Source organism: Eulemur rufifrons, chromosome 30 (assembly GCF_041146395.1).
Source record: "Eulemur rufifrons isolate Redbay chromosome 30, OSU_ERuf_1, whole genome shotgun sequence".
NCBI lineage: Eukaryota > Metazoa > Chordata > Mammalia > Primates > Lemuridae > Eulemur > Eulemur rufifrons.
This window is the reverse complement of record NC_091012.1, coordinates 90102639-90126190: the sequence shown is the minus strand read 5'-3', so window position 1 is coordinate 90126190 and position 23552 is coordinate 90102639. Positions and strand designations below refer to the sequence as shown.

At 44.9% G+C, this 23552-nt stretch overlaps 1 protein-coding gene across 3 annotated transcripts in view; it reads right to left on the bottom strand.

Moving 5' to 3' along the window:
* The window catches only part of HDAC8 (histone deacetylase 8), a 223321-nt gene that overhangs the window by 20152 nt on the left and 179617 nt on the right, over positions 1-23552 (bottom strand). For all 3 annotated transcript variants that reach the window (XM_069463047.1, XM_069463048.1, XM_069463049.1), the window contains one exon: positions 4297-4402. In XM_069463047.1, coding sequence (XP_069319148.1) covers positions 4297-4402 — 106 coding nt within the window. The remainder of the gene's footprint in view (positions 1-4296; positions 4403-23552) is intronic.

Here is a 23552-nt window from a genome sequence, read left to right as displayed (position 1 = left end):
AATGCACAACTCACCCTCCTCCCTGCCCCGCTCCACAGAGCGTTGGGCCTGGGCTGCAATGTGGAGCTCGGAGCCCCCTAGGGACCCCTACTTGATTCAAATGTCATTAGTACCAGAAACTAGAAAACCTCCTACCTCTCCCCCTATTACCCCGTGCAGAGCTAGCCAGGCTTGGGGAGTTAGCCCCCTCCGGGGATTAATCACATGAGCACTGTTCCAACTCTGGAAGGTTCATTGTGAGCCAATTCTTCTGTAGTACATTAACCAAAGGAAAGGCAACCAACTTTGAGCGTATGAAGATGGTGGGAGGATGATTTGACACTAGTAGTTATGAGCTGAGCTGAGCCCAGCTCTCTAACCCGCACTTCCTTGTGAACAATGACACATACCTTCAAGATAGCTCATTGGCATGAGAAGAGCTTTTCCTTGTATGAAACTAACAGCTTGAATGGACTCTCCATGGTTTTATTTTTGTCTTCTTTTTCTCTCAGAAAGACTAATGGGCGGTAAAGATGGGATAAGATGAGGTCTAAATTTGCCTGTCCTTTCAGTCATCTTGTGGCATGTGGAATGCATCTCTATAACATCTCTAAACCTTCTCAGGTTTGATTTCCAATAGGCTAAAATCTCATCTTTTGTGCTTCTAAGGGATGCGGTGAAAAAGAAAAAGCCAAAGTTCAAAGCTTGAACAAATCCAACTAGACATGCTGGCTAAACTCCCTTGCATAGAGAGGAGCTGAATCCATCCACTCCCTCATTGTCATCTCACCTCCCCAAATCAATCCGTGTCCCCCCACCTTTGTTTTTAATAAGGTGGGGATGGGGGAGGGGAGGCCCAGTATGGGCAGCTTCACCGAGGTTTTTATATGCAAGAACAAATGACAGTCTTGTAGACAGGTTCAGGAAAATCTTTTAGAATTCAGAAAATTCAGCAGCCTTTCCACACTGACCATTGTCATGGCAACACACTATCTGATGGCAGCATGCGTCACCAGGCTGGAGGGGCACAGTATCAGTATAGCAGGTTAGTCTGGCCATTTTTAGCAACATTTGGACTTCTTTCTAGCCTCATTTCTTCTAGGGTTTAGCTGAATTTCTTTTCGGTTCTGAGCTCATGCGCTCTGCTAATTTGCATGGCTAGAACACAAGACTTTGTCAAGTGAAAGAGATGGCTAAATGGAAAATCTGAACATTCCTAGTATTCTATAGCTGCTCTACTTGCTGTCTGCCCTCCCTGGCTCCTCCTCACCCACTCTTAGCCACTTAGTTTCTTTTATTCTCCCCATCAATTCTTTCCTACACACAGCATTACCTCCCCCAATCCAACAACTGTGACTCATCTACCAACCCCTGTACTCTCACCATATTCTTTTTATTTTATTTTTTCTATTTTCTCATTGTAACATACAACATTCTAGGATCTTAGGGTTGGAAGGATCCCTAACAATAATTTAATCTAATCATCCTCCCCCAAGGCAGGAGCCCCTCTACAATATGACAGCCTAGAGATTGTCTAGCCTCTACGTTTATATCTCTAGTGACAGAGACCTCATTCCTTTCTGGGTGGTCAGTCCACTTTGGAAAGCTCTAATTGTTAGAAAATATCTTCCTTCTATTGAATAAAAATCTGCCTTTTTATAATATCTGCCCATGTGTCCAGCTCTGTGCCTTGTAGCCACATAGACCCTTTCTATGCCCTCTGCTCCTGGATAGCCTCTCAAAGATATGAAGCAGAGACCACATCCCCTAAGTCTTCTCTTCTACCCAAAGCCCCAGCTCCTTCAACCAGACCTCTTGGAGCCTGGGCTCTAGTCTTCTCCCCAGCCTGACTGACCTCCAGGAACATGTTCCTATTTGTCTAGAGCCCTTTTAAAGTGAGGTCGTTACTGCATCAGCATCTCTTGGAGGCCACCTTGCCCTGGTGACTCATACTAAACTCTGTGTCATCTGAAATCCCTAACTCTTTCAGACAAGATGCTGCTATGCCATGTCTTCCATTTTGAATGTGTCCAGTTGCTTTTGAGGATACAATTCCTGGTCTATATGTTTCTCCCAGTTTAATTTCATTTTTTTTTTTTTGAGACAGAGTCTCGCTCTTTTGCCCGGGCTAGAGTGCTGTGGCGTCAGCCTAGCTCACAGCAACCTCAAACTCCTGGGCTCAAGAGATCCTATTGCCTCAGCCTCCCCAGTAGCTGGGACTACAGGCATGAGCCACCATGCCCGGCTTATTTTTTTTATGTATATATTTTTAGTTGTCCAGCTAATTTCTTTCTATTTTTTTTTAGTAGAGACTGGGTCTCGCTCTTGCTCAGGCTGGTCTTCAACTCCCGAGCTCAAATGATCCTCCCGCCTTGGCCTCCCAGAGTGCTAGGATTACAGGCGTGAGCCACCGTGCCCGGCCTTTAATTTCATTTTGATACAACCTTTGCTTGAATCTGTTAGGATCTTTAAAAACCTTGATTTCCATGTCCTTGAATATCTATTATTTTTTCACCAACACTTATCCTAGCGTTTTTTTGTCAAGTCTCTTTTTGACTTATTCCTCTTTTAGGTTTCTTACCTTTCCTAGTTCTCTCCCCTTTGTATTACCTTCTTTATGTCTTCTCTTGCTTGTCACTTCCATTTCCTCAATAGTGAGATGTCACCATTCTCTGGAGCTACGTGCCTGGATATGTGTGGAGGGCAGCAAGGCCATACACATATCTGCACATATGAGGTGTGAGCAAGTAGCTGCAGAGGCTTGTTTAGTTTTCTCTGTTTCTATTGCTTTGTCTGTGCTATACCAGAATTTAGAGCCTGGATGGGGGAAAATGGCAAGATTGAGGGAAGAGGAATAAGAGAAAGTGGTCCAGGATCAGTCCCGAGGGACATAGGAAATGTGTCCTGGGTCTGAGGGGAGCAGGAGAAATTAGGGCAGGATGGTTGGTGTTCATCAGGGGTGTGGCACAGTGAAAAGGACTGGAGAAGCCCAGGAACTTCCATTTTGGATTTTTAAGGATTTTGAAGGCCTTAAGGGTTGGACAAGGGAGGAGGATTTGGTTAGGAAGTGAGGACTTGTGGGGTGGTCAGTAGTCATTGAGAGGCTGGAGGGAGATGGCTTGAAACTGTAGGGTTGGGGGAAGGATGAGGGGCATGGGACACCTCAGAAGGGGCAACAAGCAATGCTGTGAGTATAACCTTAAGAGTCTACGACTTATTAGCTTAGAAAACTTTCTCTGGTGAAAGGAACCCGGGACATGGAGACTTTGCTATTGCTACAGACTGGGCCCTGCTAGTTAGGTAGGGGTCTTAACATAACCCTCAGCAAAGACCCTCAGGACACAATGTGTTCCCTTGGACTATCTCCAGTATAGAACAGACCTCCCTTTCATGTTGGATTATATTCTAATGAGGGAGTCAAAGGTAAGAGAACTGGTGGTATCTTGGTCATTTTACGAATAAACATGGGAATTTCACTCTCCAGGATGGGCAATATGATACCCTTGGCTTCTTAACTCTGGCAAATAATTACTATAGGAGCCAAAAAAACACACACATGTACATACAAATTCAAACAGAAAAGTGGGTGCCCAAAAGACTTAACATGAATGGTAGATGAAGTGAGTTGTGAAGCAGCAGCTGGGGTTGGGAGTGGGGCCCTACTGGAGAGCCGAGGGCAGTAACCTCAAGCAGCCAGTGGACAGTGGGATCAAGAGGGCAATATCCTGGCAACTGTCACTTCCTCTCTACCCTGAAGCCAGAATGATTCTAGGGCAGCCTTAGGGAAGGGAAGGAGGATAGGGCAGCAGCCCGGGCTCCATTGCTCTGGATGACACAGTGGAGCCTACTCCTGGGGCATCAGAGTCCCTGACTACTCGTTATAGTTCTACAATCTCTCAAGGCCCTACCAGACCAAGGAACCACAAATACTGGAACAAGATGTGTGCGAGCCTCCCCAACCCCCTCCAAATCTGAATCGACTTGAACTTCCCTCATCTTAACGAGGGTTTCACCGTTGGCCTTTTGAAGGAAAAAGGGACCTAGGGCATACTTTAGAACTGGTTTTCCTCTGGAGGTGCCTGAAGTTGAAACTTTTGTCCTTCTGAAGGTGACATTAGCCAGCCAAATGACAATCCCAACCAGAGTGGCCAGTGTAGAATTCCAACTACAAGCTGTCAAGCCAAGAAGAGATTTCCTTTCCAAGTCAGTGAAACAATAAGTCACCAAAAGACAAATGGTATTTGAGGACGCCCCCACTGACGGGCCACCACAAACTGGGTGGAACAAGGAGGGCAGGCCTCGAGGAGTGGTACTCACCTTTGATGTAGTTGAGGATTTGCTGGATTCGGCGGGGCTCATTGCGGTCTGGCCGGCAGCTTGGCGTGATTTCCAGCACATAATCAGGACCATATGCTGTGAAAAACTGTAAGGAAAAGGGAAAGGCCAAAAAACAAACTAAAGCACATAAAACCTCCAATCCAACCACATACAAACAGGACAATCAAAAGAAACTCGCCACTACTGACAAGGCGAGGGAGGCGGGCTTGGGCAGAGCAGGATGATATAGCAGGAAGCCCTGCCCTGGTGGTATCACTCCCCTTGTTCAGACCTTCAATGACAGTCCACTGGGAAATTTTTTAGCTTGCTGTTCAAAGGTCTCTCTGCTCAGGTCTCAACTTTTCTCTCCAGCCTTAACTCTCACTGCTGCCCTGTTCTCTGGCCACATTAGACTGCTCGGTGCTCCCCCCAATCCCACCACGCTTTGTCTTCTCTTAGTATCTTTGCCATTGCTCTTTCCTGGGGCCTGCAAAGGCCCTCCCCCAGTCCCTGCTGCCTGTGAGAAACCTCCCCATCTTTCCAGGTGCAGCTCAAGTGTCCCCTCCTTCACAAAGCTGTCCCTCATTCTCCCCTAACCCTCAGAGCATTCTGTTGGTACTTCTCTCAGGGCCCTTGTTCAAATAGACAGGGCTTGCCTTCATGTCACATGCAGGTCACTATGCTGGCTGCAGCGGGGGCTATAAAGATGGATGGACCTCCTCTGGGGTCCTTTAGGTGTTCAAAAGCACATTCTGCATTGGATAGAGATTTTTCACCAGTGATCTGATTTCCCCCTACTGGATTCCCAGCTTCCTGAAGGCAGGCAGCACCGGTGTCTTACTCATCTCCTTGGTCCTCGCAGACCATGGCAGCTTTGGTTGCCTTGAATTCCCTGGCCCAGGAATGGGCAAACAAGTCTAGCTTCTCTACTTTAGTTTCCCTTTCTCTTCAGTAGAGTTTATTTGTTTTTAAACTCAGGGAATCAAAATAAAGGTTTGTGGATTCTATTTCTAGCTCTCTAGATGACTCCTTGTGACCTTTGTTAAGTCACAATATCTGATTCAGCTTCTCTGGTAGGGCCCACTTAGGGAAAAACACTCTATGACAAAGGGAATCATTCAATTGAGATAAGTCTTTGAATGAGAAATATGCAAAGCTACTATTTCTGCTTAGTTTTTAACAGAAATAGTATTTGTGCACACTCTCTGGAGAGGGAGCATATGGTCCTTAACATTATGTGCTTTCAATAGTGATATTGTTAGGTGGGAAGTAAATCAGGGAAATTCAACTTCCATGAAAAAAAGTGGTCCAGAGGGCATGAGAAAAGGGATCTGGATATGTCCTGACTTTGACGCTATTCAAAGAGCTTCTTAAAAATAATCCAGGGTTATTGCCATTGCCACCAAATTATCCTTGTTAAGAGTCTAGATGTACATCTGGCACCGTGGGAGATGTTATGGAACAATTTCTAGGGATTCTAACAGTGTCTTTGTGGGATCCATGGGAGTAATTTTATGGAGAGATGGCTTTTGCACATCCACAACAGAAAACTCTACGTTTAATTGAAAGGAAAATGTTCAAGACCGTGCCAATGCTTATACTGCCCTTTGTGCGTGTGCACACATGCACGTGTGTGTGTGTGTGTGTGTGTGTGTGTATGTGTGTGTGTATTGACTTAGACGGAGAGAGGGACTTAGGTTCTTCCTGCTGGAGTTATTACTCTCTGATGCCTGAAGCCCTGAGTTCTAGAGAGAGAAAAAGGCCTTGACTAAAGATCATCTTTACCAAACCCATACGTGGAACGGACAAGAGGGGTTACCTGGGGGACACATCCATAACCAGCCCCCACCCCAGTCATGCTTAAAGAAACTTGAGAGGCTTGTATTTTTAGCCAAGGAAGTCCCCGTCAGTTCAAGCCTGAGGACCTTGTGGGGTTGGCTCTGGAAGAGAAGGCTTCAAACAGGTGTGGTGCTCTCTCCTTAGGCGGCCTCTTCTCCAGAGCATATCAAGTGGTGCACTCATTTCATGGGAGTGGAAAGACAGGCTTAGAGAGCACAGCAGAAGAAAGGCAGCTGCAATGAAGCAGCCCCTCTGGGAGACCCGAACCCTTGGCATCAAAGTGCTATAAAAATCAGGGGCATGGTGCCTAGCTGAAGTATAGGAAGAGGGAATGTTCTGCCTCCATAGGCGAAGATGACACTGCTGATCCTGTATCAGCAAGACATGTCATGAGCTGCTTGCTTAGGACTGTTTGGAATAACATATCCTCACTTGTGAGTGCCTACTACGTGGCCACCCACACTGTCCTACTTTAGTCCCCTCACTGATCAAGAGCACATGGTTGCAAGATGGTCAGCTGGGGCCAGGACTGACTGCCATGTGACAGAACTCAGGTCTGTTGGGATTAAGCCTCTTGTCCTGGCTTCATTAGTGCCTGGCTTTAACTAACTGAACCATACAGTGGGCAAAGTCATAAATAACCTATTCTTTGCTAAAGCAGGTTGGCTACAGGTAATAGCCAAGTCTGGGTTCCTAAACTTCTACCCACCTTTGCCAATCAAATATTATTTCCAGGTTGTGCTTATTTGCACTATTAGGCTAGGAGACTCAGATGGTTTAAGAAAGTCCCTGTTGTCAGCCAGTTCCACATGGCAGCTGGCTGGCCCCAGCCTTGGGAGGCTCTGCTTGCGGCTGTATCTAAGGCAAAGGTGGTAGCCTGTTTTCCCTCTCTGGCTCTGTCATGACATTACTCTGTTTCTGTGTTATATTTTTTATTTTTACACTTGTTAAATCTTTTATACTGGAGTATGAACTCTGCAAAAGCAGAAACTTGTGTTCTGTTCTCTTTGCATACCCTGTATAGTCAGACTCAAGTCATCACGCTTCCCTTAAATGTATGTTGAATTAAATTAATTCACCAAGGGTTTAGCTTGCTGTTCAGTTAATTGTGTGGAATAACTCAAAGAGTCAACCCATAGCATCCACAGCTTTTCTAGACTCTTGAGGCAGCATGGTGAAGTGGAAAGAGCACTAGCTTTAAAGTTAGGGAGAGCTGGATTTTGGGGCCTGAATTTAGCTATGTGCCTTGGGTAAGCTTCTTAACCTTTGTTCATCATTTCTATCCAAGGGATGCTAAATGCTGACCTGATTGGGTTGTTAGAAACTAGTGAGAACATCTACAGAAGGGCCTAGCACAGGGCCTGAAACATAGTAAGACTTCAATAAATGTGAATTCCCAAAAATAAAAAAATAAAAAAATAAAAAATAAATGTGAATTCCCTTCTCCTGGGGCAAGAGGCCCGTGCCTAACCATGTGACTCATTCATACCCTGAGGGATGTCAGGTGAAGTGCTTGGGGCTGAGATTTAGAAAGAAGAGCCTGTTCCTTCTGCCAGATCAAGGCCAGTGGCTCCAGTGTCCCTCCCCATTTGCTTGAGCCATTAACTCAGCCTAAGGCCTGTGGAGAAACTGACTTCTCTCATAGTTTCCCATCCTACAGTCCTGCCACTTGTTACTGACTGGTGAGGTGGAAAGGAAATATGATCATGTAACGCAAAAGAGATGTTGGGGTGGAGGGATTTGGCCAGCACTAGAAATAGCTTGAGGCCCCACCCTGAAACTGCCCTCCAGCCCTGAAGAGGAAAGAAAACGGGCAAGCAGCAATCCGTTCCCAGACAGGTGGAGCAGGGGATGAAAGAGGCCAGCCGACCTTCAAGGGAAAACGTTGGCTTTGATCTTAGAAAAGGAAGGAGGGAGGTGCTAACCCCTCTCCACCCTTTCCCCTTTCCCCCTCAGCACTCCTTTTGCTTTTTGGGTTTCAGTTTATATACTTTTGAGGGGAACATGGTCCTGGGAAGGGCGCAAAAGGAAAGTAGGAGATGGGGCAGAGGATGGGTGTGGAAGGTCATGGCTACTTTAGGGTAGACGGTCCCCTCTCAACCCAATAGCTCTAGCTCCGTCCAGCTTAACTCAAACACTCCTTTCTCGCTCACTCATCTTCAGCTCTTGCTCACACAATGACAATGGTATACAATTAGTATTTGGTCAAAAAGATATTCAGAAGAAGCCTCAGGGTTGCTGTTATTCCTCCATAACTATGTTTAGTCACAGGAAATCAAGCCACAAACCCGAACCAGCCAAGCCAATCATTTAATCCTTGGCTCAACACTTAGTGAGTACCTACTATATGCCTGACTAGGTTAGTCATTGGGGTACAAAGACAATAAGGCATGCTTAATAGGAAGGATTGTTATAGAGCAGTGTGATGAGTGGTATAATAATACTAATATTAAAAATCATAGTGATAACAGTTAACATTTATTAGTGGCCTATTATGTGTCAGGTACCTAAAGTATGTAAGCACTTTTAATGGACTAAGTAAATTCTCACAACCAACCCATATGGTAAGTACTATTATTGTTTCCATTTGAAGATGAAGATCTAAAGCACAGAACAGTCAGATAAATTGACAGAAGTCACACAGTTGGTACGTGCAGAGCTGAGATTTGAACTCAGGTCATTCTGGAGATTAGTACCAGCTACTGTAGCCTATAAACTACCCCAGAAGAAGCGACTGTGGGAGGTAGAGGGGAGGGATCCCCAACAGCCTGGGCAAAGGCAGGGAGTATGAAACAGCACAGCACATTTTAGGCACCAAAGTGAATTAGATGTGGCCAGGAGGCAGGCATGCGTTTCGTGGTATGCCCTGCTAAAGCATTTGGACTTGTCCCAGACTAGAAGTTCCATGAGGACAAAACATTGTTTTGTTCCCTGCTCCATTGTCAGTTCCCAAAACAGTGCTTGCACCTAGTAGGTGGCAAATATTCATGGGGTAAGTGAGTGGAAGCTTGGGGAAGCAAAAAAGATATTGCAAACTTTTAAATGAAGGAATGAACAGGTCAGCTGTGCATTGTAGAGGGCTCAGTGGCTACAGTGTGGAGAATGTACTGGAATTTGAAGGGAGGAATGCAAGTAGGGATACCAGTTAGAAGGCTAGTGCTGTAGCCCTGAGGAGTGGTAATAGGGCTTGAACCAGGATGGCTGCGGGAGGAATGAAGAGAGAGAAAACTTTCAAAGATAGCATTGATAGGACTAGACAGTGAGTTGGATGTGGGGAGTATGGAAGAGGGGAGAGGCAAGGATTTTTGGCTGTGTGGGAGGAGCATGAGCAGGATGAGGGATACAGGTGGAGGAGAAGGTTTGGGGGTAGGGTGTCTGTGTGCGATGGGGGAGTTCAGTCGGGGGCATGTTGAGCGTCAGGATTCTGATGATCTAGTGGTCTGTATGATAGCAGGCCTCGTTGAGGACAGAGATTGAGCCTTTAATACGATACGTGATACAGATTTGGGAGTTACCAACGACATAAAGCCAGGGAAACCGACGAGATTGCCATGGCTGGTGGGGCGGAGGGCAGCTTACTCCAGAGTGAGAAGAGAGGAGAGGCAAGGACAGAATCATGGGGAAGAGCAACACCTCAGAGGTGGGCAGAGGGAGTGGAAACAGTTCTGGCAGCAATTTGAAATCTGCAGAGAGGTTAAAGAAGAGGAGGGCTGAAAAGCGTCTTCTGATTTGTCGGCTGGAAGGAGACCTTTGCTGCAGCAAAGAAAGTGGAGGGTGTGGACAGAGGCCTGACTGGAGTGGGCTGAAGATTCTGCTGGGAGGAATTGGAGGTGAGAATGATGAGAACACAGTAGTCTCCCTTTATGTGCAGGGGATGCGTTTTAAGACCCCCTGTGGATGCCTGAAACTGTGGATGTTACTGAACCTGATTGTGGTCAATCGGAACACTTTTCTGTTTGTGTCTTCCACCCACAAAGTTAATGCCTTTTCCTTCTTAACTAGGCATTTATCACACACTGTGGCCATAACTTTTGGAGTACGAGGTGCAACAGCAAAATCAGCACAAATTTCTTTTTCCTTCTTTGTGATTTCATGGATAGAAGATTTGTTCTTTTTTTTATTTCTACTTTTTTTTTTTTATAGAAATGGGGGTCTCGCTCTGTCACTGAGGCTGGAATGCAGTGGCATCATCATAGCTCACTGTAACCTCTAAGTCCTGGGCTCAAGGGATCCTCCTACGTCCGCCTCCCAAGTAGCTGGGGACTACAGGCGTGAGTCACTGTACCTGGCTCGGAAGATTCGTTCTTATAGTAGACTTTAGCAATCTCAGCATACGATTTTTTTCTTTCCTTATTAAGTCGAGAACTTTTAACTTGTCACTTAAAGGAAGCACTTTATGGTTTCTCTTTGGCATATCTGAATTTCCACATCACTACTCTTGTGCTTTGGGGCCATTATTAAGTAAAATAAGGGTAATTTGAACACAAGTACTGCGATACCATGACAGTCAGTCTGATAACCGAGACAGCTACCAAGTGACTAATGGTGGGGAGACGTTGGACAAAGGGATGATTCACGTCCCAGGCAGGACAGAGCAGGACAGCATGAGATTTCATTATGCTACTCAGAATGGTGCACAATTTAAAACTTACAAATTGTTTTTATTTCTGGAATTTTCCATGTAATATTTTCGGACCATGATGGACCATGGGTAACTGAAACCAAGGAAAGTGAAATTGCAGATGAGGGGGTGGGGACTAGTGTACACTGCTTTTCTTTTTTCAAGGAGTTTGATACAGGGGTGGGGCTAGGGTAGAGTGGGTGTTTTAAGGTGGTAGGGTCTTAAGTATATTTGCAGGCTGAGGGAAAGAGTCCATAGGATAGGAATCAGAGACAGCCTAGTAAGGATTTAGAGTTAGTTATGTCTGTCCTTCTGGCCAATTAGACAGAGATGCAGAAGGGAAGAATACTGTTTTCTTCACATTTATATTACCTACAGCTCCTAGCATAAGGCCTGGGAAATAACAGGTGCTCAATTCATGTTGTTGATGAATGAAATAAAATGTGATTGGGATTTTGAGGAGATCCACATTCAGTAGGGAGAATTAGGGCCTTGAAGGATGAGGGTGATTGCAGACAGGAAGGGATGGGGTGTGTGTGGCGGGGGTAATCAGAGGAGGAAAGAGACTGAAGGACAAATTTGGGAACCAGCAAGTGCTGTAAGTGGGCTAAAGTTGGAGAAGGAGAGCATGGGAAGCCTTGACTCCCATGTTGAGGAGACAGGACTTGATGTGACAGGCACTGGGGCAGGGTCAGGACTGGAGCTGTGCCTTATGAGAACTGGGAACAGCACAGAGAGGCCGAGTGACCAGTGTGGAGGCACCTACAGTAGTCCATGGGGGCAATCAGGGCTTGAACCAGGGTGACCGCTGTGGGCATGGAGTGGACAGGAAAGAGACGGTGTGAAGGTAGACTCAGCAGGACTTGGCAATTGGTTGGCTGTGGAAGAAAAAAGAGAGCAGAGAGAAGTTGAAGTTCACTCCTAGATTTTGAGTCTGGGTGAATGGGAGAATCTCAGTGCCACTGACAAAAGCTGAGGTAAGTTAGCAGGAAGAGCAAGTCTAACTAAGGGAAGATGATGGGTTTGGGTTTAGTTGGGTTTGAGACGACAGGAGGGCATCTGGGTCACAATGTCTAACAGGTAGCTGGATATGTGATGATGGTTTGTGGCAGTGAGGTCATGTTAAAGTTTATATAGTACTTAACATACATAATACAAATTTGAAGCATGAAATTTAAAAATAAAAATTGGCTGAGGACTAAGGTAAAAAATTAAGAGGAAGGTCTACATTTAGAAGGTAGTCAGGGGATAAAAATATCAGTGAATAGAAGGAAAAAGAGCAAGTGAAGTGGAAGAAATAGAATAGTAAAGTGAAATCTCCCAGGACCTTAGGGATGAGAAGCAGCATAAGGAAGATGCTTAAAGTCATACATCTGCCATGCTGGCAATATGGCCCTGCGGCTAAAGTAGCCTCCCTCTCTCCTAGTCAGTTAGGGATACAATGATTCTGCTTCTGTCCAGCCCCCTTTCTATAATATTCCAAGCAGCGCTCAAATTTTTTATTGTTAACTCAAAGTCAACCTTTCCCTAAAAATTATATTTGATTCTATCAGGACAAGCCCAAGGTCACTGCCAATCTCTTTTACAGACCCCTGAGGCTTTACTCCGTCTTTAGTTGGGGGAGTTGTGCCTGTGATTGTAATGTGGGCCTTGGCCAGGAAGAGCATTTCTTGTCCTGAAGTGCACTTTGAACAGAACTCATCACAGCCAGAATAACATGGCACTAGCACTTTGAACCGTAATGATGGTTCTCCACTTCTCCTATATCATCAATTACTTCATCAAAGAACATGGGCCCAACCATGATGGAAACAAAAAAGCCCTCTTTTTCCCAGAAAAACATTTTTGTTTACAGGAAATTCAGTTATTACATATGTCATTTATGGTACATTTTAAGGACATAAAATTGCAGTGGTATTATTGGGAGTAAATTTTATTGCTGTGGCTTTACAACACAAACAAAAATAATAACTCCATTAGTTGTTGGATTGAACCGGCAGGAAGTGGCACATCAAAGGTATTGCTAGCAGGCAGGGGGATGGAGGATTAAGAGCATCCAGAACATGACCAAGAGGTCAGGGAGATATGGGCTATTGGAGATAAGATGTTACATGTGGAGGTGGACATAAGGATGGCAGAAAAAGTGAATTCTTAGTTGTTGGAATGGAAACCTGGTGTCCTGTCTACACTACATCCATATCCTACCTGTGGAACTCATCTTACCTCCTGAACACAGAGCTGGTACTTAGGAACTGCTTGATGGTGAGGCTTATACACCAGTGCATAGTTGTACCAAGAACTGATTGAGTGGATGAATGAATGAATGATGAGGGCACAGCAATAGCTTTATTATTCAGATGTTGTTTTTTTTTTTTTGAGACAGAGTCTCACTCTGTTGCCCAGGCTAGAGTGAGTGCCGTGGCGTCAGCCTAGCTCACAGCAACCTCAAACTCCTGAGCTCAAGCGATCCTCCTGTCTCAGCCTCCCAAGTAGCTGGGACTACAGGCATGCACCACCATGCCCGGCTAATTTTTTCTATATATATATTTAGCTGTCCATATAATTTCTTTCTATTTTTAGTAGAGATGGGGTCTCGCTCTTGCTCAGGCTGGTCTCGAACTCCTGAGCTCAAACGATCCGCCCACCTCGGCCTCCCAGACTGCTAGGATTACAGGCGTGAGCCACTATTCAGATGTTTTAATGGTATTTTAACTATTGGCATAAAAAAAGATTATTAAGCAAAATAATCAGGTAAACCAGGGAAATGTTATCTTACTTGAGCATCAATTATATTTAAGAATATGCTCAATATTAACACATCTTATTTCATTAGCTCAAGTACTTAAAGGCTTTGTGAACACATATGTGTAGCCCTTTTGTATATCATCTAATTAGTAGTTTTCCTGTTAGCTAATCCACAGTAGTGTGTGTGTGTGTCTGTGTGTGTATGTGTACACCTGTACACACATGGGAACATGTTCTATTGGGTGCTGAGCATCATTCTAGGCCCTGGTGGCAAGCTGAATACAAAAAAAGAATAAGGTCTGGTAACTGCTTTCAAGGAGATAATAACTAAATATAGAGAGAAAGATATTTCATATAATTACAGGAAAGGCAGAGGAATAAATGCAAGCTAAACTGTGTGGTATTGGTTAGAGTACAATAAAATGCATTATGATCTTGGGCAAGTTAGGTGACTTGCCCAAGATTATGATGCTAATACTATGTAACATAGTAATAGATGTGAACTTGAATCAATGGCTTTGGACTTTCAGCCCAGTGGGCTTTCCACTACATAATGAAGCAATAACATAATGGCTAAAGACTGAGATTTCTGGAGTCATATGGGATGAGCCCTAAATCTTTGCTCTACCGTTTACTAGCTGTGTGACCTTAGGCAAGTTGCTTAACTGTTCTGTGCCTTGATTTTCTTGTTTATAAAATGAGGATAATAACAGAATCTACCTTATAGGGTTCTGTTCTAACAATAAATGAGTCAATTCATGTAAAGAACTCAGAACAGTGTCTGGCTCATTGTAAGTGCTTGGTAAATGTTATTATTAAATGCTATTGTTCTTGTGCTTTATCAACTGTACAGAGAAACGGAGTTCTTAATGTAATGGACAGTAGTAAAACCGGATTTCCTTACAAATGCCTTTGAGGACCAAATGAGGGTGAATTCTGAAGAGCTTACCCTATATCTGAAAACCCTGAAGCCAGAAGAGGGGCAGAGAGATCAAGAGGAGAAGGAACCCAAGTAAAAGTGACTAAAAAAATGGAAGAGAGGAGGAAGAAATGACAAATTGGAAGTGGTGGGAAAGACAGGCAGGGGGACAGAGGTGGTAGAAAGGAGGAGAGGAGAGGAAAATGGGGGGTGGGTTAGACTGGGGAGGGGAGGAAGGAAGTATAGAGGAGGAGGCAGGAGAGACAAAGGCAGGGTGGCTGTCACTTCACTAGGAGTCTCCCTGCAGGCCCATGTTTTCCTTCAGGGTGTGGTTTCAGGGGGTTTGGGGAAGGGCCCTGGCCAAGACTAATACCTTCTCCACATCACTGTTGATCTTCAAGTTTCCACTATTAGAGAGAATTCCTCCGTCATAAATATGTGCAGGGCCAACTGTGGTTATACCATATGTCTCTGCTAATCAAATGAATATTTTGGAAACAAGCCTACATATGAAGCTTTTTCACATCGAATTTTCCTTAAGCCAAGGGTGGGGATGGAAGAAGGGAGAGTATACGGCTATTGCTTTACCTGGTTTGTTGTTGGACAAGCACTAAGATGACTTTGAAAACTGATTCTACTGGAGGATTAGTAAGTATTGCCTTGGCATGATCCTTATACTATTCCTGAAACTGCCCTCTCTCAATCCCTTTATTGCTAGACTTCTTGAAATCTCTCTTTTCTTCACCACCTTGACTGCCTCATTTCTCAGACATGTCTACCCAAGGCAGTCTGGCTTCTTCTCCACACCTCCATTGAGCCATTTTTTAGAATGGAGATGGCAAAGAGATTTCAGCTTGTTGGCAACTCTGATTGGTAGCAGTTGCTTGGACTACTGTGTTGAGAAGAATTCCGAGGCTGTGTCTAGGTTCAGTGGGAAAGTGTGCCATAATCAATTTGTAATGTACCCACAGGAGTACACAGTAGGCAGTGTGGGGGCTGGAGGGATGTAGTCATATGTGCCCTATAATTGCTATTCCTGCTTTAGGAGACCAAGGGTGACCTCCTAATTGCCCAACCTAAGGTCTTCTTTTCAGTTATCACTCATCCTATTTGATATCTCTCCAGTGCATGTTATCAACCACGCCCTTCTTTTTGACACTATCTTCTCCTCATCACCACTGGTCTCCCTGTTCCCTCTCAGTCGCGTTCCCTGGATCCTCTGCCTTCATCTGTCTCTGAAATGTAGGTGCCCTCAGGTTGGACCATCAGCCTCTTTTCTTTCTCTCTGCAAGAGTTCATATTCTCTTGTAGATTGTAGATTCATATCTCTACACATGTCTGTGTAGAGATCCTACATTTCTGGGTCCAGTTTGTCCCCAGCCTCTGACTTGCATTTATAATTGTCTGCTGGACATTTCCACCTGGAAAACTTGAATTTTCAGTACTTTATGCTTAATGTGTTCCAAGTAGAGCTAATTCTGCATAAGTATTTCCAAAGAGAATGCTCATCTTCTTTTTTGTTCACTCAGCACCACAGGTGAGTCCCAACATGTAATAAGCTCCTCAGCAAAGATTTGTACTTACTACCCTGAATGGGTTAACGTGCTTGTGCTTTGTTTAGAGGCAATGGATTTTGTGCTTTCAAAATACCTAAAATGACATGGTTTAGAGGATCTCCATTTCTGTGATATTCTCACTGTTTGATGAACAATAATTTTTTTCTCAATATTTGTCAAACAAAGAAAAACATATCTAACTGTGTGCAAGAAGGTAGAAAGAGGCATAGGGATTTTTGGATTTGGGATGCTCAACCTATATTTGAAAATACTTACTGGTTATCTGATGGGGCAGGATGTAGCATGGTAGGTGCTAGGGAGACAATGATGAAGCAGATACAAGGTTTTACAGTCTGGTAGGGAGTGCAGACAGGTACAGGAGTAACTGATGGGAGGAATGTCAGAGGTGAATCATTTCTCTAGGGCTAAGGGAATTCTTAATTCTGAATGTGGGGGCTGGGTAATGCGTAAGGCTTCATGGAGGAGATGGGAGGCAGTTGAACTGGCCTTGAGGGATGGATAAGATTTAAATAGGAAAGAGAAGGTACGAAATGCAGAAGAAGCAGAATGAGGACAATGAAGATACATTCTAAACAAGTCATCAAAAATTAATTCACAGGGACAGAACAGAGTACTGGGTCAAAATCAGCACCCACACAGCCTTGTAAGCAACTTTCTTGTCTTCTCTGAATAATGTATCTTTCTTTCATGATGGACAATGATAGATTGATGGGCTTGGCAGAGAGAAGGAAAAAGACATGGAAAGACTTGATACTCTATCAGAGTAGGATTTATCTCTGATATATCCATCAGAGAGGTTACTTGGGGGCAAACTGGAGTTGTGTTTGCTTACAACCTATTGATTCATTTGTTCACTCATTCATGTGATACCAACATTTCCTGAGCACTCCTGTGTACCAGCTCTGGCCACAGGTGAATGAGACTCAGCCCCTGCCCTCAAGGAGTGGATGGAGAAACAGCTGTGCAAATGAGCAATTATAATGCTCTGTGGCAAGTGCTGTAATAGACGTGCAGGCAAGGAGCTCCTGTAGTCCAGAGGGACGACAAAGCAAAATCAAGTAATGCATTCTGAGTCAGCTTCTAGCTGATTTCCCTGTCTTCCCTCCTTTCCCAAGTTTTCCATCAGAAATTCAGATCTGATCATGTCATTCCCCCTGCTTAAAAACCGTGGTCAGCTCCCCACTGACTGACTACAGGACCGAGTCCAAACTCTGAAGGAGGACAAAGGCCTTCAGTCTGGCCCAACCGACTTCTCCAGCTTAATCTCTCACAACGGTCCCTGCTATAGCCCCTAATCTGTAGCCACACTGACGTGTGCTGTCTCTTCCCACTCCTCTTTATCTGGCCAACTCTTTTGCTTCCCTTGAGCCCCTGCTAACTGTTGCCTTTCTGCTGTGCTGTTCCCAGCTCCCCCAGATGCAGTAAGTTCCTCCTCTGTGTTCTCACAGCTCATGGCTAACCTCTTTATGCTAGCTCTTACACGTCTTAGTGTAACTGTTTTTTTTAATTTTTTTTTTTTTTGAGACAGAGTCTCACTCTGTTGCCCAGGCTAGAGTGAGTGCCATGGCGTCAGCCTAGCTCACAGCAACCTCAAACTCCTGGGCTCAAGCGATCCTCCTGCCTCAGCCTCCCGAGTAGCTGGGACTATAGGCATGTGCCACCATGCCCAGCTAATTTTTCTATATATATTTTTAGCTGTCCATATAATTTCTTTCTATTTTTAGTAGAGATGGGGTCTCGCTCTTGCTCAGGCTGGTCTCGAACTCCTGAGCTCAAACGATCTGCCCGCCTCGGCCTCCCAGAGTGCTAGGATTACAGGCGTGAGCCATCACGCCCGGCCGTAACTGTTTGTTTATATGCCTGTTTTCTCCACTGGGCAGTGTTCTCCTCAAGGGTGGAGACTGGGCCTTATTCTTTTTTTTTTTATCCCCAAGATTGGGTATGGGCCTGGCACATAGTAGGCGCTCCATACATTTTTGCTGGGTGAATGAATGACTCTGATATGTGGCCAGTTGGGCCCGGTCATTGTCAGCAGGTGGCATTACTTAACGTGAGAGATGCATAAAAGATGAAGGGCAGCCAGAGTAGCTGAAAAACAGGCAGCTCTGGTGACATCATGAAAAAAACAAAACAAAACTGGAGAAGGCTGAGACAACACTCCCACTCACCCACTCACACTTTAACAAATGACTCTCGCTTCTAAGCAGCCCCTTTTTGTCTGTTCTCCCATTCACTTTTGAAAATCCAATCACTGAAATGATTCTAATTATTCATGGTCAGTGACATATTCAGGAAACACTTAGTTTACAAGCAATTAAAATACACTAAAATGGATTTATGCAGGTTGAACCTGATCTTGCTAGTAAGAAGGGAGTAAATGACATATCTTGGAGGGGTATTTGCTCTCCAAGGTAGCTCTTTATTACTCTTTATCTACTATTCTAGTTTGGTGCCAACATGGCAAACATCCGGAGGTACTTCTGAGGGCAAGGGTACTGCGAACATAGCAGGGAGCCCGTTCCACAGTCGTTCTACAGTCATAGATTGGTGCTTCCTTGTGGCCAGCTGTCCTGTAAGTGTGTGAGTGCCACCCAGGGAAAGGCTGGCTCAGCAGCAGGCAGCACCAGACAGCACGAAAGCGCCCCAGCACTGTGAGCAGGGGCTTGGTTTCCACTAACACTGGAACCACTTGGAATCATTTAACCCTTCAAGTCTCAGTCTCCGCATTGATCAAATGGGGACAGGAATTTCCACCCCGCCAACCTTAAAGGGCTGTATGTGAGGATCACAGAAAGAAATTTTGTGAAAAGCTGTAGAGGCTAGACAAATGAAGGGGGTTTCACTTTCATTACAAAAACTCCAACTTGTGGCTGTTGGGCCCCTTTGAGGCTCTATCTGTGGCCAACACTCATCAACAGATTAGCAAAGGCACACTTAGGCTCGTCCCCTAATAGTTTATTTAAGAGTTCACACAAGGATGATTCATTGCCTTGCCACACTCAAACCAACAGTGTTTCAATGTCCCTCTACTGAAGACAGCAGTCCGCAGCTAAACAAACACGTCATTCGGTTGAAAACAGACATGGGGCAGCAAAAGCCTAGCACATGGAGTTCAGGTGTCCTCAAAGGTTTTGTGCCATGCTTCCCCACAGAAAGCTCTGCTTTCCTGGGTTCGACTCTAGGGGAAAAAAGTCCTCCTTTTGCTGCTCCAAGAAAACTGGAATAACATATAGCTAAGCCATTCAGTGGGCCAGTGTGATTGGTACAAAATGTAGAATGAAAAAAATGAGATAGCATATTTCAGCATCAGCTTTTCAGCTAAGTTCAGAGGACTGCAAAAAGGCCAAAAGGCGGCACAAAAACAGGGCAGAAAATCAAAGGTCATGACAAACCAGTCAACTGGAGTGATGGTCCACCTTGAGGTCTGACCTTAAATTATTAAGGCCATGAGATACATTAATGGAAATTCGTTACCCCTACATCTGCAAAAGGATCCTGGGTTCCTTCACGCTCTGTCACACCTCCCTGCCTTTCCGTTCACCATTCCCTTTGCAGAGAATGCCCAGCCCTCCCTTCTAAGCCTAGACCTACTCAGCTTTCAAGACCCAGCTCAAATGTAACTCTTTGAAGTCCTCACTGACTCCTCAAAGGCAGAGCTCCTCGTTCCCTCCCCTGTGCCTCCACGAGGCCTTTTACAGCCCTCTGGCCCACTCTGGCCTCTTTGTTTATATGCCCTTCTTCTCCACTGGGCCGTGAGTGCAGCTCTTAGGAGCAAGAACCACATGGCACAAAGATACTTTCTTAGCGCAAAGCAGGACACAAAATGGCACTCAATCAAGGCTGGTGGAATGAATGAGTGAGCAAACATGCACTGAACTCGTTTATTGGATCTGGACGGGATCCAAAGGGAAGTTTCATTAGGCAATGATTTGATATGTTATACATGCTTCTTCAACACTGGTCTACCTGATTAGTGACTACCTCGATGCTGGCAAACAACAAGAAATCTGCTGGCAGAGGCATAGCCTGATGATACACAGATGAGGCAAGGCCTGCGGTGGCTTCCTGGCCCAGGCTCTCAGCTCATCTCTCACAGCTCACAAACACGAGCTGGAAAAGTGCTGCTCCTCCCACCCACCTTTCAACTCTCCTGTGCTTGCTTCACAGGAAGTTGCCCAGCAGCACAGACAGCATCGTTTAGTACATTTGAAAATTGAAAATGCATCCATTACCAGAGAGGAATGCCTAACGGATGGAGCCTGACCTGGCCAGGGCTCTCACGGAAGCTCCGGCTCAGCATCCACAGCCTCTGGTTCTCCTTCTGGTTCTGCTAATGATGAACTCGATGACTTTGGACATATCGGCTCATTTCACATTCCCCATCCCCAAATGTGGAAAATAATGAAGATGTTGCATGGATTGAGTCAATAAGAAGCTTGACTGAGATCCCTGTGGACAGGGGAAGCAGCGGTTGATACCAGCAGAGCCTGCAGGGTTATGTTGTTTTGGTTGTTTCTGTTTGTAAGTGTGAATTGCTCCACCTCAAGCCCAGATGTGCAGCCCATGGAGAGTAAGGGCAGGCAGGCGGGCACCTCTGGCCTGGGCTGCAGCACAGCCAGCACACCCGGCAGTGGATGGGACAGGACGGGATGGGATGAGATGGGGCAGGGCTGGGTGGAAAGGGATGGGATGGGACGCTTAGCTGTGGACTTGCCAACAGCTGATCTCCTCCTCCCCAGTAGGGACCAGGAGCAACAAGCTCTGAAGGCTGTGCCTACTGGAGCTGTTTAGTACTGAAATCAAATAAAATTCGTGACAAAGTCAATCTGACACATCTTTAATGATACACATAATGATTATTGTGCTGTACTGTAATTAGACATAATGGTAAGCAGCTCCCAGGAATGGCTGTAATTACGATTACATTTACACAGCTGAACTAAATATTTCTGAGGCCAGCCAGGATGGGGGTGGGGATTGCGGGTGGTTGGACAGGAGGTAGAACAGAAACCTGGTTGCAAGGTATTTCTCTGCTTCTCCTTCTCCCCACCCTACCCCAAGGCAACAGTCCCTCCACTCCTTATTGGGGAACAGAAAAAAAGATCTGATGAGAGGGTTGGGGCTTGAATTGCTAGCTCCTTTCTCCAGCCAGGGAGAGGTCATGCTGGAGCTTCTAGGGTTAGGGAATCTGGGATGTCCAGAGGGGCTTCAAGCTGATTAGTCCCCATTTTTCCGTGAGGACCGAAATCCTACCAGGTAGCCTTAAGCCTAAAAAGCATATGCCTAATCCCCATGCCTTGTTTGGAGCCTGACTTGAACAAATAAATGTAAAAGATATTTTTGAGACAATTGGGTAAAATTGAACAGAGATGGGTATTAGATGATATGAAGGGATTATTAATTTTGTTGAGTTTTATAATGGTATTATGGTTAAGAAAAGGTCTTTATCTATTAGAGATACATACTGAAATATTTACAGGCCATCAGCTGTGAAATGATATGATACCTGGGATCAGCTTTAACATTCTGGAGGAAAAAAATGGAGGATAGAAGAAATAAGAATGGTAGAATGTTGACAATTGTCGAAGCTGGGTGATGTGTACATAGGGGTTCATTATACCCTTTGCTTTATTTATGTTTGAAAGTTTCTGTAACAAAAAGTTTTAAAAATCATATACCATAGACTAGTCTGGAAGTGAGTCATACATTAGTGAAAATTAGTTTAATCATGTTCCAACACTCAGCAGGTGAAGGCAGCTAGTAGGAACAAGATTTTGGATGAGCACAGCCAGAAGGGTGGGCAGGTGTATGTTAGAACACGAGCCACTTTTGGGGAGTGGGAAGTCCTGGATGGAGTGGAGAAATGTGCGTGAGGAATGGGGAATGTTGAACTGTCAGAGGATGGTCTGAAATTCTGGGAGAGAAGGCAGGAAGCGAAAGAAGAGAAGAGACAGAATGCAATAGGTGCTTATGTCCTTGTATTAGGTCCCCTGCTAGCCTGTAAGCTCCTGGAGGTTGCAACCTGTATCTTGATTGTCTGTCTCTATCTAGGGCTCCCAGGGCATTAGTTTATTCATTTTATTTCACTCATTCATTTAAGAATATTTAGCCGGGCGCGGTAGCTCATGCCTATAATCCTAGCATTCTGGGAGGCCGAGGCAGGAGGATCGCTTTGAGCTCAGGAGTTCCAGACCAGCCTGAGCAAGAGCGAGACCCTCATCTCTACTAAAAATAGAAAAAAAAATAGTTGGACAACTAAAAATAGAAACGAAAAATTAGCTGGGTGTGGTGGTTCACGCCTGTAGTCCCAGCAACTTGGGAGGCTGAGGCAGGAGGATCGCTCGAGCCCAGGAGTTTGAGGTTGCTGTGAGCTAGGCTGATACCACGGCACTCACCACGGGCAACAGAGTGAGACTCTGTCTCAAAAAAAAAAAAAAATATATATATATATTTATTGAGAGCCTACTATAACCACGCAATCCAAACACAAGCATGTGCTAGGCAAAGGCAATACAGCAGTGAACAAAACAATGTCCCTGCCCTCAGGGAGCTCATATTCTAATGGGAGGAGACAGACAGTAAATAAACAGGTATATAACATGTCAGCTGGTGATAAGTGCTGCAGAGAATAATGAAGTAGGGTAAGGGGGAAAGGGAATGCTGGGTAGTTAGTTGCTCAAGACCAAACTTGCAGGGCACTTGGGCCTTTAGGAGATTTTTCAGGTCTCCTCTGCAACCTGGCTTTCAGTCATGTTGGGCTCTGTGCTATTTGTTCCTAGGGTTTCACCAGGGGCTCCTGGTCCTCTCGGAATGTATATATACTTTAACCTCATTCTTGACTTAATTCTCCCCTCCTACACCTGACTAATCCACATTTCTCTTTTGAAACCCTCTCCAGGTACCACTTCCCCCAGAAAACATTCACAGGTGCTTCCCTCTTCCTACCTCCACACTATCCCCTGGGTCTTCTCTGCTTCCACAGCACCCTTGCATAATCTCTATGACAGCACTCACCAATGTGGATTTTAATTCTCTTCCTGACTAGATGTTCAGCTCTTTGAGGATAGTGAGTATGTCTTTTTAACTCTATATAGCACAGGGCCTAGAACACAGTATATGCTGTGTATGCTTGATGAATACGTGAATGAAGGGATCAATGAAAGAATGAATATGTTCTCTAGCAGAACGTCAGAGACTTGGGAAGCATCTCATTCTAAATCAAATGCTGGGGAAATGGAGTTGCTAGTGTGTGCTTGGAAACTAAAGGGAGAGAGGAGATCAGTATCCTTGGATATGTTTTAAACTCTGTGATGAAGATGTTAATAATTCACATTCAACATTTATTGCATACACTTGGGATCCTGACTGCCTGGGTTTTAATTTTGGCTCTACCATTTGCTAGCTGTGTGATTTGGGGCAAGTTACTTACACTGAAACTGCCTCAGTTTCCTTATCTGGAAAATGAGGAGGATGATGATACTATGTATTAAACGAGATAAAGTTCTGCAAAGCTCTTAGAATAGTACCTGGTATACAGTAAGTGCTATATAAGGGT